The following is a 14,775-nucleotide window of genomic DNA, read 5'->3' as shown; positions in this document are numbered from 1 at the left end:
TTTTTGTTTTAGTGCGTTAAATTGCTAACAATACCTCCAGGCTATTTGTAATCAGGGTTTTCTTTAGAGTTAAGAATAATATTGTAAGTAGGTGGAAGATAAAATATATATGTATGTATAGATATTTCATATTTATGATATTGAATTATTTTAGCATCGCGTAGGCTGGTTTTCTAAAAATATATATACAGACTGTAATTTATGATCAGGGGTAATGAGTAAAAAAAATATGAAAAAATGTGCGTGATAATCCCAGCAGAGTTGCACGAAACGAAAAGTAATTACGCGGGAAAAAATTGAAGAATTCCCTCGGTGACTCATTGATGTATGTCTTTAATCCCGAGGGGCGGTGAAGTAATTAATTTTTTTGTCATCGATTTTTTCGAGATTAAATTTTCATAATTGCAAATCCTTTCAACGGAGCTCGAGTTTGTGAATTTTTGCGTCAATAATTTTATTCTATCGAAATCTCGGAGGTCTAGGTGCCAGCGGTCTCTAAATACTTGACCGAATCACCCCTCATTTGAAATCCCATTTAAATAAAATATGTAAAATTTATCAGTACTGATATATCCCATTATCAGCCATTACCGGGTTTAACGCCCCACGTTAACGCCAGTAATCCCTTGAATAATAGAGCAAGGAAATTCATTGCGATCTTAATCATCTCACCAATTAATAAAACAAAGCCAGTAATTAATTATTAAGAAGCAAAGTATATTACAGATGATTAAGTATCGCTCGAAACAGATCGCATGCAGCCGCGAAACAATGGCTGACCATACGTACACATTAACTACTAATAACTACTCGAGAGAACACTGGAATCTTCGGTTCCGTTCCATTCAGTTCACTTCGGATCAGATGCCGTCCCATTCATCAGCCACCTAAGCTCACATGTTCCATGTTCCTGCATCCATCTGCTACCGAACAACCGAACTACCGTTTTCATATCCCGATCCCGATCCTAATTCATCTCTAGTCCTCTCAGAGCATTAACTATAGTCTTCCATCTTCCATCTTCTATCTTCCATTTTCCATTGCATCGGCATATCATCCACATGTAGTTCCAACTATCGTATGATTATTATTCTCATCTGCTTCTACTGTGTGCTCTTCCTCTTGTCATATAATAATACAACAACAAGTTTAGTTATCGACAAACCCCATTCTGCATTCACACATATATATATATATATATATATATATATACATATATGTACAGTATAACACGATTATTGTACACGTCGTAGCATGTCCACTAGTAGTTTCCCTTGATACTCACTACCATTTACTCATATATATATGAATATATGTATGTATACATATACTTATGTCTAAAGATTTTAATTAAATTTTAAACTCGCGTGCTGTAAATTACTCGTGTTATAATTGATACTCTATTTAAATGTCACCTCGATATATATTTAAAATACAAAATATAGGGGAAAGGGGGGCAAAAGGGGGTACCTCCAAAATTTGATTAAAAAAAATTTTATATTTTAAATGGTTTTTAAACATTCCAAAATTACTTCTGTAAATATCGCGTGCCAAACGCCAAAATGGCGTATAAAAGTTATACGCCCTTTTGGCTTTGAAGAACCAAAAGGGCGTATAATTTTTTTGTTTTTGGTGCCAATCGTTTTGTAAACATGTTCTAAGCCTCAAAATCAAAAAAAAATTTCCAAAGCCAAAAGGGCGTAAATCTTAAGATACAAAGATACAAAGATCTAAAGATATACGCCCTTTTGGCGATAGTACGTCAAAATTTTTTTTTCTGCAGATCTTTACGTTTCGAGCGATTCTAAAAAGAATGGCAAAAAAAATTTTTTTATACGCCCTTTTGGCATGGAACCCTATCTAACTGCTGTAATACGCCCTTTTGGCATTTGGCACGCGATATAATTAAGCGTTACTTTGAATTTTTTTTGGTAAATTTTTTCAAAAATCAATTGTCAGTTGAAAAATATTAATGACGTTTGTTTTATGATAAAAACTATTAAAATTTTTTTTTTTTTTTTTTATCCAATAAACATGTAAAATGTAATTTTTCTTCATGTAAATTACTTACAAAAAAATTCAACTTAATTCGTTTAAAATCCAGAATTTTTTTTTTTACCTTTTTTAGGGGGTACCCCACTTTGCCCGCAGAAATGAAAAATTTTTTTTTTAACGGTAACTGAAAATTTCTTCTATTTATTTTGAATATCATTAAAAAAAAAAAATTTAGCGTATTTGAGTCCTCGAAAACTTGGTATTTCCTTAAGTACCCCCTTTTGCCCCTCCCTCCCCTACTTTATGAAATTTTTTTATCAATTGATTTATTGATTAGGTCATATTCAAATTGAGGAAATTCATTTACTTTATTTTTAATTACTAAAATTAAGAGGTGAGTTTGAGGATTGAGAGACGTCCAATTATTGGGTTGATTGGGATCGGGTGATTAATTGATTGACAGGTTTCTTGACGTTCAATTAAAATTACTTGACATTTTTTTAAAATTATTTTAATTTTAAAAAGTTTTTTTTTCCATGGAAAATTTTTGCTTGATAAATATTTCAAATATCACTGCAACGTTTTTATTAAAAATATTTCCTTTGTTTTGAATTTGTATTCAAATAACCGACATGTCTAAATTAATAATAAAGTTCTATTGCATTCGCTCCGTCAATAGAAAACACACAAAAACTATTTGAGTTATTTTTGCACCGTCCTCGACAAAAAAGTATAAAAAAAAAAAAAAATAAAATATTGGGAACAAGATATTTGAATATTAAACATTAGTTGATTTTTTTACGGAATGAAATATCGAGTTTTGTTAGATGGTTATTTATTTATTAATTAATGTATTCATTTATTCCGGAGGTTTGAATGAAATGTAATATCTAACGAGTAGTGGGCATCATAAATAATGATTTAATGATAGAGGTATAATAATAATAATAGTATCGTTAATCCATCGTGGGTTTTAGTAACATAATCCTTATATCAAGTCTATGGGTTGGCTAAACATCCCGAGGCAGTCATTAATAAAGATAACGTCAGTTTTCATAAAGTTTCATTCCTATTTATGATACATTATGTATATATTTCTTCAAAAATAGTTATCATTTATTTTTACGCCGTCTATTTCTTTTAAAAATTAAACAATTTTTTTTATTTGAACCCCGGTACAAAAATTTCGAGCCAAAATAATAATAAAAATTTTTTTCGGCCGAAAAAAGGCCCCGGTAGTGAAAATAAGACTGAAAACTTGCTAGGCCGAAAAATAGCCGATAGTTGGGCCTAAAAAAAAACCGAAAATAAGCTGACTCAATTTATCAACCAGTTTTCGACCTGTATACAGTCGAATCGCGTTATGAGTCCGCTTACACGGGTGTAGGGAAGTATAATTCTAAGCATTCCTGTACCCCCACTTCTGCTCAGCAGTCGAACGTCGTAACTCACACATCCCCTACTTTGTAAGCGTGTGAGTGTGTACTCATAACGCGACTGGACTGTATTAAGAACAATAAAATTTCGGCGTGTTTTCGGTCAAATTTTGACTTTTTTTCAATAAAAGTCTTTGGCTTTGACGAAATTTCGGTCGAAATTAGGCCTCTTTGAATAAAATTCTATGGTTCCGGTATGATTTCGGTCAAATTTTGACTTTTTTCAATAAAATTCTTTGGCTTTGACGAAATTTCGGTCATAATTAGGCTTCTTTGAATAAAATTCTATGGTTTCGGTACGATTTCGTTTAAATTTTGACTTTTTTCAATAAAAGTCTTTGGCTTTGGCGAAACTTCGGTCGAAATTAGGCTTCTTTGAATAAAATTCTATGGTTCCGGTATGATTTCGGTCAAATTTTGACTTTTTTCAATAAAAGTCTTTGGCTTTGGCGAAATTTCAGTCGAAATTAGGCCTCTTTGAATAAAATTCCATGGTTTCGGTACGATTTCGGTTAAATTTTGACTTTTTTCAATAAAAGTCTTTGGCTTTGGCGAAACTTCGGTCGAAATTAGGCCTTTTTGAAAAAATTCTATGGTTTCGGTACGATTTCGGTCAAATTTTGACTTTTTTCATTAAAAGACTTTGGCTTTGAGGAAATTTCGGTCAAAATTAGGCTTCTTTGAATAAAATTCGATGGTTTCGGTACGATTTCGCCAAATTTATCGTTTTCGGCGAATATTAGTCCATCTATTTTTACCCGGGCAATGGCATGAATTTTATATAAACTAACAAGCATTAAATTTCTTATTACTAGTCGACAAGAGTTTAATAAAATATTTAAATAAATGTAAATAATTAATTAATTAAAATAAATAAAATAGAATTGGGTCGTGGTTAAAACTCAAACGTTTTGTTCGAGTGCGCAAAACAATCATCAAACGCGAGTATACATAACCATTTAATTTATTTCAATGAAAGCCACATCAGTGAAACGTTTGTTCGTAAATTCATCCCCGAATTCCAAATTCTTTTACACAATAAATATCCGTACATACATATACATATATTTGTTTCGCATTAAATAAGCCGCCGTTGTAATTTATAATTTTATTTCTGCGCGATATATTATTAATTAACAAGGTATTTATTACTCGCGTTATTAATTACGGAAAATTGAAAAATTTACTAAAGCAGCATTCAATTTATTACAGATATTTCGAGTATAAATAATTAAATATTTGGGCTCATGGAAATGTAGCCGGTTGCGTATAAAATTTTCAAATTTGATCATTATTATTATTTAATTACCGGGTATCGACAATAAAAAATAATCGTCTAATAAAGGAAATTGTTTTGAATGTTGCGAGAAAAATTTATGAGAGTATTAATAATATACGAAATATGATTATGATACTTGAGATATTTTTAATAATGATATTATAATAATTCTTTTGACAAAATTTCGTATTAAGGTATTTGAATTTATTTGAGCGTGTCTCATTACGCTGAAGCAATGCGAGTGAATTTGATCTCGTTAAAAAGACCCCCTTTTCAGCCGAGATATATATGTATGTGTATGGATATATATACGTATAAATGAACAGCCACATATGTATTATATACTATTACGGAGAAATGTAATCGTGATTCATGCAGACGAGTGTTGGGCGTGCCAAAAAGAGTAGACGTGCAACTAGAGGCAAAAGTTTCACCCGGTAATGCTACTGAGAATATATAGTGTATATAAATATATATATAGATGTATATGGAGGGTGTATATAGTGCAGAGTATAACGAAAAGGTTGGCTGCGGATTTATGGAGCCCAGATTTCGATTCACCTCAGGAAAATCCTTGCCCGGAGTTTTTTTTTGAACTTTAAATTTACTATTTTTTTTCTAATTGTTTATTGCTGGTGAAAAATTTTCTATTTTCTGATTGAAATATGGGTTTAATTAGTCAATTTTGTATTTTTTTTAAGTAACAAATTTCGGATTTTTTTTTCAACAAATCAATTACAAAAAAAAAAACTAAAAATATGCACATGTAGAAAATTAAAAAATCTATAGGTGCAATTTTTTGAAATATTTTTTTTTCTATAATTTATCGTTTTCAAAAAATCCAAAAACTCCCTGATTAAACAACTGAATTCGACCGAATTAAAAATTTTAATTCTATTATATTTTGTCGAATTCTGCAAAACAGAATTCAACTGAATTGAAAATTTGAATTTGAATTAAACAGAATAAAACCGATTTAAAAATTTCAAATTCGTTTTAATTTGGACAAATTCTGGTTTTCCTGCCGAATTAGACAGAATTCATTTTTAAGTTAGGTAACAAATTAACAGAATTTATCTGAATTAAATAGAATTAAAGATTTAATTCTGTTTAATTCGATCGAATTCAGTTGTTTAATCAGGGCTATGAGACGTCGGCTAACTTCAGTATCATTCAAAAACACGTTCGATTTTTACTTACTTTTGGATAACTTGACCTACTCGGTATCCATTGAGGTCAAAAAAGTCAAATTTATTATTTTTTTCACCCGGGAAATTAGTAAGTGAGTGATAGTTTCAACAGTAATCGATAGTGATTTATCAATGACTTGAATAAAATGAATAAAATTACATACACCCGACATGTAAAAATAAAAAAATGTATATGTAAAATAGTTGGATTTAAACAAATATACAGAGCGATATCGTAACATTGAGAAATCCCAATCGAGTTCACAAATTGTTTGCTATTCTATATAAAACGCAATTGGCTATACTGATCTCGGGTTTTCCATTTTCACACTAGAGTTGTAAATTCCTTGGTTCCCTGGTGCAACCCCTGGTGTAGACAGTACTCCTACTACTCCAAGTACTATAGCTGGCACTAGTACTATTGCAGTTGTATAGCCAGCGAATAGTGGAGTTCGAAACGCAAGGCGTTCTATTCTCGCGCTGCTCGTCTCATGCATATTCACCGGGACCGGAATGAGAAGAGAAATGAGAGAGGGAGAGAGAGACAGATACCTCCTCTCCTTGGAGACCTGGCAGGGGGTCAGAGTGAGCGTGCACTGAATCGAATGTGGTGTGGGATTCGTTCGATCGTCCGATATCGACAGTCATACCACGGGCCAACGATTCTCTCTAGGTCTCAGGGAAATTGCACTACAGACATTCACCCAATGACATTTACACCTTCACTATATCAACTCTAACACTTTGATAAATATTTATAAACAAATAAATTCACTTTTATAATTCATTCAGATCAGGGCACGACGTAATTTTACTATTCCACAAAAATTTTTTTCTGCCCTCCGGCCGGAAAGTGGCAACTTTCGGGCCGCTGCCCTGAACGAAGTTGCAACTTTCCGGCTTCGTCGAGCAGAAAAATAGTATACGCACCTTGGCCAGTAAAAAAGAAAGCCTCAGACCACATGTTTGTCAACCTCGGCTTCGCCTCGGCCAACAATTACATGTGCTCTGAGACTTTTCTTATTTTACTGGCCTAGGTATGTAATATACTATTTCGGCGATTAATTTTTCACGTGGCCCATTTTACCCATATTACTTTCAATTGTTCAAAAATTGGTAAAAAATCACGCGAAATTGAATGAAAAAAATTTTAACTGCCGACTGTCCCCCGGATATCATTTGTCAGAAAATTTTCCCGCGTCCTCCGCGCCCGAGTTTTCCCAAAATAAACGAGTAAAATATTTAGCTGAGGGTAAATATTTATCATAAACTGACTTGATTGAGTAAATTTAAGGAAAGGGAATTTTATTTCGGCAAAAAGTTTCACTCGTATAAATTTACTTAGAGAACATGGGCATTGGAAAGTTAAAGAATTATTTTACTTAGAAGTAAAAGAGTAAAAAGAATAAGTCGTAGGAGTGAATGACGGGAAAAATAGCTTCCTCTGCATCTTTACTATTTTCATTGTAAGACTCTTGTAAAGTACTTTCTTGGGTTTTTTTCTCGCTCGGGTACTTCTGCTTCCTAAGAACAGTATCCACTAGTCAATCGCCATTTTGTCTATTTTATTTCTTCTCTGTACGGGCAAACTCTTTGCTTTTGTATACTTTTTTTCTTTTTAAACTCATCCATTGTCCCTTATAAAGTACTTACTCAAATCCTTTTTTTCTAAATCCTCAGACGGTTAACTTTATTTTATTTTTCATCATTACTATTGCTATTTATTTATTAATATATTTATTTATTTAAGAATAAAAAAATCTGGTTCGATTTTATAGTATTGTTTTATTTTGAATGGAATCTGTGTATGGTAGCGTAGAATTTCCCGGCATTTTCCAGAGACAACTACGCGGTGAGAATAGATGTTTTCAATTTGCTCGCGAATAAAGAGAATTGGAGAATTGCAGGGAGAAGCTACCGAACAGCCACTGCCGTTTAGAATATGCTACTGGGAAATAGTGAATCGATATTGGACCACGATATGATTGCACGATACTTTTTTTTGGTAAATTGGGTAAACTGTTCCTCTAGTTCTATTTCAGTTAATCGGTTAATACTTTTATTATTATTATTATCATTATTATTGTTATCGTTATCGCCCATCGCTATTTAATTTTGTAATAAACTCAATTTTAATCAAAGAATTTTAATCTATTTTAGTTCAAATTTCCTTTAAAAAACTGATTAAATATTTTTATGGCGAATTTGTTAATTTACTGGAGAGTTGGGGCAAAATGAAATACATATGTTAAGGTGAATTTTTATTCTATTTGGTTCACATTAATATTTCTCTCTCTAAGATAATAAAATCATTTGGTAGAGTTAAGAAAATTTTTAATTAATAGACAACTAAATTATTTTATAGTGACAACAAACTCAAATATTAAAGCAAAATATTATTATATTAACTCTAATAAATACTACTTAGACACAGAAAAATATATTCATTTAGAATAAATATATATTTGTTCGAGGTTAATAAATATATATTTAAACCTAATGATTATTGATTTAAAAAATTGATTAAAAAATGAATAATGTGAATTAAATAAATTTTTAGTTGTAAATAGATATCAATTAAAAATAAAAATGACTTGAATCATTTTAAATTAAATTGAATGAGAAAATAATATATATATATATATATATATATATATATATATATATATATATATATATATATATATATATATATATATATATATATGGATTAAAAAAAATTTTTTTTTTACCTAAAATGAACTTTTTATTTTTGTATATATCGAGAATAAGTATTCAAGAAAACATTAATGTCTTAACGTAATTCAAGATATATTACCATAAAAAAAGACTGTAGTCATTCTGTTGAATAACAGAGGTGTACCCGTCCCATAAAGGCTTCAAATTGAGAATATAAAAACTCTGAGATAAGTTTCTTACCAGGGACACTACAAGCTGTGGGCGCGATCTAGTGGCGAGCACCGAACTACTCCCACTGCTGTTGGCTTGCATCAAGACTGAAACTAATAGAAAAATTTTTTGGGAGAAAAGATAAATATAGTGGAGAAGAAGTTATAGTGCCAGGCAGCAGCAGCGGGAGTAGTTCGCTGCTCGCCGCTAGATCGCGCCCACAGCTTGTAGTGTCCCTGGTAAGAAACTTATTTCAGAGTTATTATATTCCCACTAATATATTTCATAATGACTACTTTATAAGTTCTACAGGTAATCAATTTGATTTAAAGCTTACTACTTAAAGCGTAATTATCTTTATTAAATATTTTATAGTTTCTAATATTTGTTTAATTGGTGGATTATAACATATTTAGTTAAAACAACCAAATAAATAATTGACAATGGGCAATCAAATAATTTCGTTGTTATAACTAAAATTTCGTTGTCAGAAGACAATTTTTTCTCAGTGTGCGTTTATGTTTACGATGAAGGATGTCTCTGTCCTCGAAATCAAAAACGAAAGGCATTTATTTGTGAACCGTAAAAAATTATCTAATGAAAAATAAATTATTTTCTTTTGAGCGTTTCTAGAATCCCTTGATCAATCGGCTGAATCACTGATATAGTTTTTCCTGGAGAAAAGTCCATATGAGGTTGGTGAAATTTTAAATTTGTGGATGAGCAGGACAATTGTCCACAAATAAAATTATCTTCTTTGTGCCTCGTCTAAGTTCCGAGTCCGATTTTAGTTAATAATCAGGCTTCTTCGTTCGTTTCATAATCAAACGGTGACGTTTTAACATTTTTGATGCATCTGGGTTTTTTCGCCTTACCTGTAACTAATAATTTTTGTTTTTCTCCAGACATTCTTGAAGCAACGAGCACGGTTATTCTTTCCCTTCACATTTTTTGGCCTTAGTTATTCTCCTCTAAATTTTAATGTTTTTTCGGGAGTTAACAATTCATAACTAAAATTTAGTTGTCAGAAGAAAATTTTCTCAGTGCACATGAAAATTTTTTTTTAATGTAATTTTAACAAAAATAATTTATTTTTATTAATTAAATCGATATTTACTTGTAAATAATTTATCGATTAATTATTTTTGATTTATTATGATTTTAAAATTTTTGTCACGTATAAAAATAATTTTTAACTTTACTATTTACTTAAACCCACGCTTAACTATTAGTTAGTAATGAACCAATCACGAAAGGGAGAATTTAATGTCAAATAAAAGTGCGATAAAATTTAACGATCGTAGTTTCAAAGTGACCATCTTGTCAGTGACATCGAACGTCGCCCTAATTACGACAGATAAATTTATAAACTAGTTAAATTGAAGTAAGGACATGAAATATTATCAAACAAAATTTTTTTCAAAAACTTATACAATTTGCTAATTAATTATATCTATTGATTACACTGTAAAAAATTTCGGAGTGAATGACTGTGTATTTATTTAATTCCCTTGGAATAAAATCCACTCCAAAGGGGATTTTATTTGAATATCAAAACTCCGAATCAAAGTGAATTCGGATTCAAATAAAATCCAGATCACTCTGAATTTACTCCTAATTTTTTACAGAGTATTGAATTATTATCTGACCCAAATTCTTTTTAAATTGACCGCTTGGGTCAATTTACTATCGCATTAATGGACAAGACTTAAAGTCAAATATAACTTCTCTTGTTATTGTAAAAAATTAATAAGCTGGTATATATAAAGGCTTGTATTATTTTCCGACAATCGGTTCGATAAAATAAACGTCAATTGTAAAAAGTGGATCCACAGATGTCACTGGAATTTAACCATTTATTTTAACCTAGAATAACTTTATTTTATTCTTTTTGCCGGCGTAATCGTAAGCTTAAAACGAGATCCTGTTGGTGCTGGAGTTACAGTGAACGATGTTATAGAGCTACTGGGTGTTGTGAACTAAACGACATCGTTCTACTACTGGATAAGGCAACACTGAAATGGGATACACATATCGCTCTATATACGTTCCATTACATTTATATTTTTTTTAAAATATAAACGTTACAATTTTTTTATTTTCGCTCTTTACATATATAGTCTACATTTATATTCAATTATTTAAATATTATTGTTTTATTTAAAATACTACTTACTGTCGTTGTTTGAAAAAAAAAAAAAAAAAATTTATCAGTTAATAGCTGACCGGGTTTCTATTGGGAGAACTGATACCAAAAACGCTTGTTGAGAGTCGGACCAAAGGAAGAATTTGAATTTAAAATACTTACGGATTTTTTTGTATTTCAAACTTTGAACTTTTTCAAAAATTTTCTAAAGGGAGATCTAATTTTCCATAAATTCGAAGACCTACTGCGTCATCCTAAGGTGTTTTCTTTTCGAAATCCGGCTCATGGAAACTCGGTTCATAAAAAAGCAAAATTTAGAAAATTTACTGCATTTCAAATTTTGAATTTTTCAAAAAATTTTCTGAAGGATTTCATGGTAAAATTTATGACTTTCCTTGCATTTGAAGATCCACTGCGTCACCTTCAAGTATTTCTTGTTCGATGTCCGGCTCATTGAAACTCAGTTCATAAAAAATGAGCAAAATTTAGAGAATTTACTGCATTTCAAATTTAGAATTTTTTCAAAAATTCTCTGAAGGCATTTATGGTAAAATTTATGACTTTCCTTGCATTCGAAGATCCACTGCGTCATCTTCAAGTATTTTTTTTTTTCGAAATCCGGCTCATGGAAACTCGGTTCATAAAAAAGCAAAATTTAGAAAATTTACTGCATTTCAAATTTTGAATTTTTCAAAAAATTTTCTGAAGGATTTCATGGTAAAATTTATGACTTTCCTTGCATTTGAAGATCCACTGCGTCACCTTCAAGTATTTCTTGTTCGATGTCCGGCTCATTGAAACTCAGTTCATAAAAAATGAGCAAAATTTAGAGAATTTACTGCATTTCAAATTTAGAATTTTTTCAAAAATTCTCTGAAGGCATTTATGGTAAAATTTATGACTTTCCTTGCATTCGAAGATCCACTGCGTCATCTTCAAGTATTTTTTTTTTTCGAAATCCGGCTCATGGAAACTCAGTTCATAAAAAAGCAAAATTTGGAGAATTAACTGCATTTCAAATTTTGAATTTTTCAAAAAATTTTCTGAAGGATTTTATGGTAAAATTTATGACTTTCCTTGCATTTAAAGATCCACTGCATCACCAAGTATTTTTTGTTTGATGTCCAGATCATTGAAACTCAATTCATAATATTTGGAAAATTTGAATTCTGTTTTTATCTAAAAAACTTTTCAAATGAAATTCAAAAAGCACAGGAATTTTTCACCTCAACCGTTTCATTCAAAGTGACTAATTTCGAGACTTTGAACTGACAAATTCGATAAAATTCATTCAAAGAGAAAATAACTGTTTTAATTTATACATATATTTATTTCACACGCGGTTTCTCTCAATAAAACAGTCAATAATATTCACGTGGTCGCTCAAAGTAACACTTGAACACTTGTTTGATTATTGCAATTCAATAATTAATCCATTTTCACAGTAATTTATTTAAATTTTCTGAATTATCCGAAAAAAAAATATAATGAAATGCCCAACAACATAAAAAATATGACGAGAGTTCAAATTAAATGTAAATTTAAAAAGTTTCCGACAATTAACCCGACCTGGAATTCAACGAAAACCATAAATTATTTTTCGGTTACATCTAATTCAAATAAGAGCTAATTAAATATAGTTTGGACTAGATTTTACGAGTTTTTGATTTAAATTAATGAAATATTAAAAGCGCATTAATTAAAAGGGCGGTTGGTATTTTAACTTGGGTTGTTAAAAATAAAGTTCATTAAATTACTGGGTAATACTGGCAGTGTGAATTTACATTCTGGTGAAAATGGGGAGAGGAGGTCATTACAAAAAAAAATAAAAAAAAAATATTACATTAGATGGGAATCGTTAGCACACACTCTAACGATTATTAGAGCAAAGTAATTAGCATGGGACAGTTAATTACGGGGCTACGAGTTTCTTCAAGGACATCATGGTTATTATTATTATCATTATTTTTTTTTTTTTACATTTTCCTCTTGTATTTTTTTAACGAGTTATTTTATAGCGGGTCGTTAAAAAAATTATTTATCGTTGGCGTTAATTTATTTTATTAATTTATTTAATTGCAGGATATTTAATTTTTTAATGGCTATATTTTATAATGGAAAATAATAATTTAGTAATTATACACAAATTTTTTTTCTTTTAATTTATAATTTACTGTCTAACGCTTGATACTGAAGTTAGCCGACGTCCGAAAATTTTTGGATTTTGCTTTAAACAATAAAGTACAAAAAAAAAATATTTGAAAAAATTTCACCTATAGTTTTTTAAATTTTCTACATGTGCATATTTTTAGTTTTTTTTAATTTATTTGTTGAAAAAAAAAATCCAAAAATTGGTAATTGTCTGCTAACTTTAGGATCATTCTAACGCATATATTTTTCATGAAAATCAAAATTTTGAAGCTCATGGAATTTTTTTCTGTGAAAAATTAAATTTCAATTATAAATTGAAGTCTTTTCCATTGGAAAAAATAAAAAAAACACTAGAAAATTTGAAGAAAAAAATTAAACATGTTCGAAAATTGGCAGAAAAGATAGAGCAGTAAATATAATTTATTATTTTCCGAAGTGCATATGAAGCCGTGAGACGGAAAATTCGAAAGAAATAACTTGAGAATGTGCTGAAAACTTTTTCATACCTACTTTTCGCCTTATTAGTTTTGTTTTCATTTTCATCGTCTAACTTCTGAGTATGTTATCTCGAAACTTGTGTGATAAAGTGTGTTTTTAAAACTACCTCGAGCATTATTTGCTAATAAACAATAATGATGATGTACATTACACTTTTTCCATTTGCATACCAAAATTATATGAGGAATTTTTTAAATTTCATGTTTCAGGATAACCAAAATGAGACTTCTCTGGATGTTTATTATCATGGTCGCTGCACTACCAGCAGCAGTGCCCTGGGAAACGGATCGCAGTAAGCCCAGTAGAGTATCAATTATTATTCATTTCGTAATTACTATTCATTTTTTTTAAACCGTCATTTGATTCCAATGTCCGCCATTTTTTTTGTCCTAATTTCGATCATCAAATTTCCATGAATTTTTTTTTTAATCCATCTCTTGAGTAAAAAATCAAATTGTCTCTTAACTTCTAATTAATTATTCATAATCACAGTAATTAATTTTTTCAAAACTCAAAAATTCTTTTAATTCAAAAATCAAAAATTCGAATTTTTTATTTTTAAACCGAATTTTTTCTATCGACTAAAAAGTTTCAAAATCACATTTTATATACAAAAAAATAAAAAAAAATAATAAATTGAAATCCTTTTTTTTTAATTATCAAAATTAAATAATTTCCGTCAGTAGTTAAATTATAATTGCGTTAATAAATTTAAAAAAATTTCAACTTCGCACGTAATGAATTATAAAAAATTCCACGAGAGTAAAAAAAAATAAAAAATTATCACACAATTAATTAGTAAGAAAATAATTAATTATCCGAGATAAAAAATGAATAAAATAAATCTCTAAGTAATAAAAGAAAAAAAAAAAAAAGTGTTGGTCAACTCGGATGTAAAATAAGTCGGAGAGTTGTTCGAAGCTGAGCCGGTCTAAGCTTTTAGGTTAATTTAATTATCATAATAAATATAAAATATAAATCAGCGATTAAATCGTGTGTAAACGAAAAAAAGTAATACCATGACTAACGATTAAGTGATTACAAACTCAGTAATAATAAAAATATGGTAATCCAGAGAACAGGAACTTGGGAAAGAACCTTTTAAATAGATTAAACAACAGCCACTAGCTCGACCTCATTTCACTAAAACGCACGAACATTTGACTTTCTTATCACTCGGGCTTTAAATTT

At 29.9% G+C, this 14,775-nt stretch overlaps 1 protein-coding gene across 6 annotated transcripts in view; it reads left to right on the top strand.

Moving 5' to 3' along the window:
* LOC130668169 (serotriflin-like) overlaps window positions 1–14,775 on the top strand; it is a 78,401-nt gene that overhangs the window by 54,204 nt on the left and 9,422 nt on the right. For 4 of the 6 annotated variants that reach the window (XM_057470306.1, XM_057470305.1, XM_057470303.1 and 1 more), the window contains exon 2: window positions 13,794–13,885. In XM_057470306.1, coding sequence (XP_057326289.1) covers window positions 13,804–13,885 — 82 coding nt within the window. In that variant the 5' untranslated portion in view covers window positions 13,794–13,803. The remainder of the gene's footprint in view (window positions 1–13,793; window positions 13,886–14,775) is intronic. The other 2 variants (XM_057470308.1, XM_057470309.1) reach the window with 1 other exon arrangement.

This window comes from Microplitis mediator, chromosome 5 (assembly GCF_029852145.1).
Source record: "Microplitis mediator isolate UGA2020A chromosome 5, iyMicMedi2.1, whole genome shotgun sequence".
NCBI lineage: Eukaryota > Metazoa > Arthropoda > Insecta > Hymenoptera > Braconidae > Microplitis > Microplitis mediator.
This window is presented reverse-complemented; position numbering and strand designations above follow the sequence as displayed.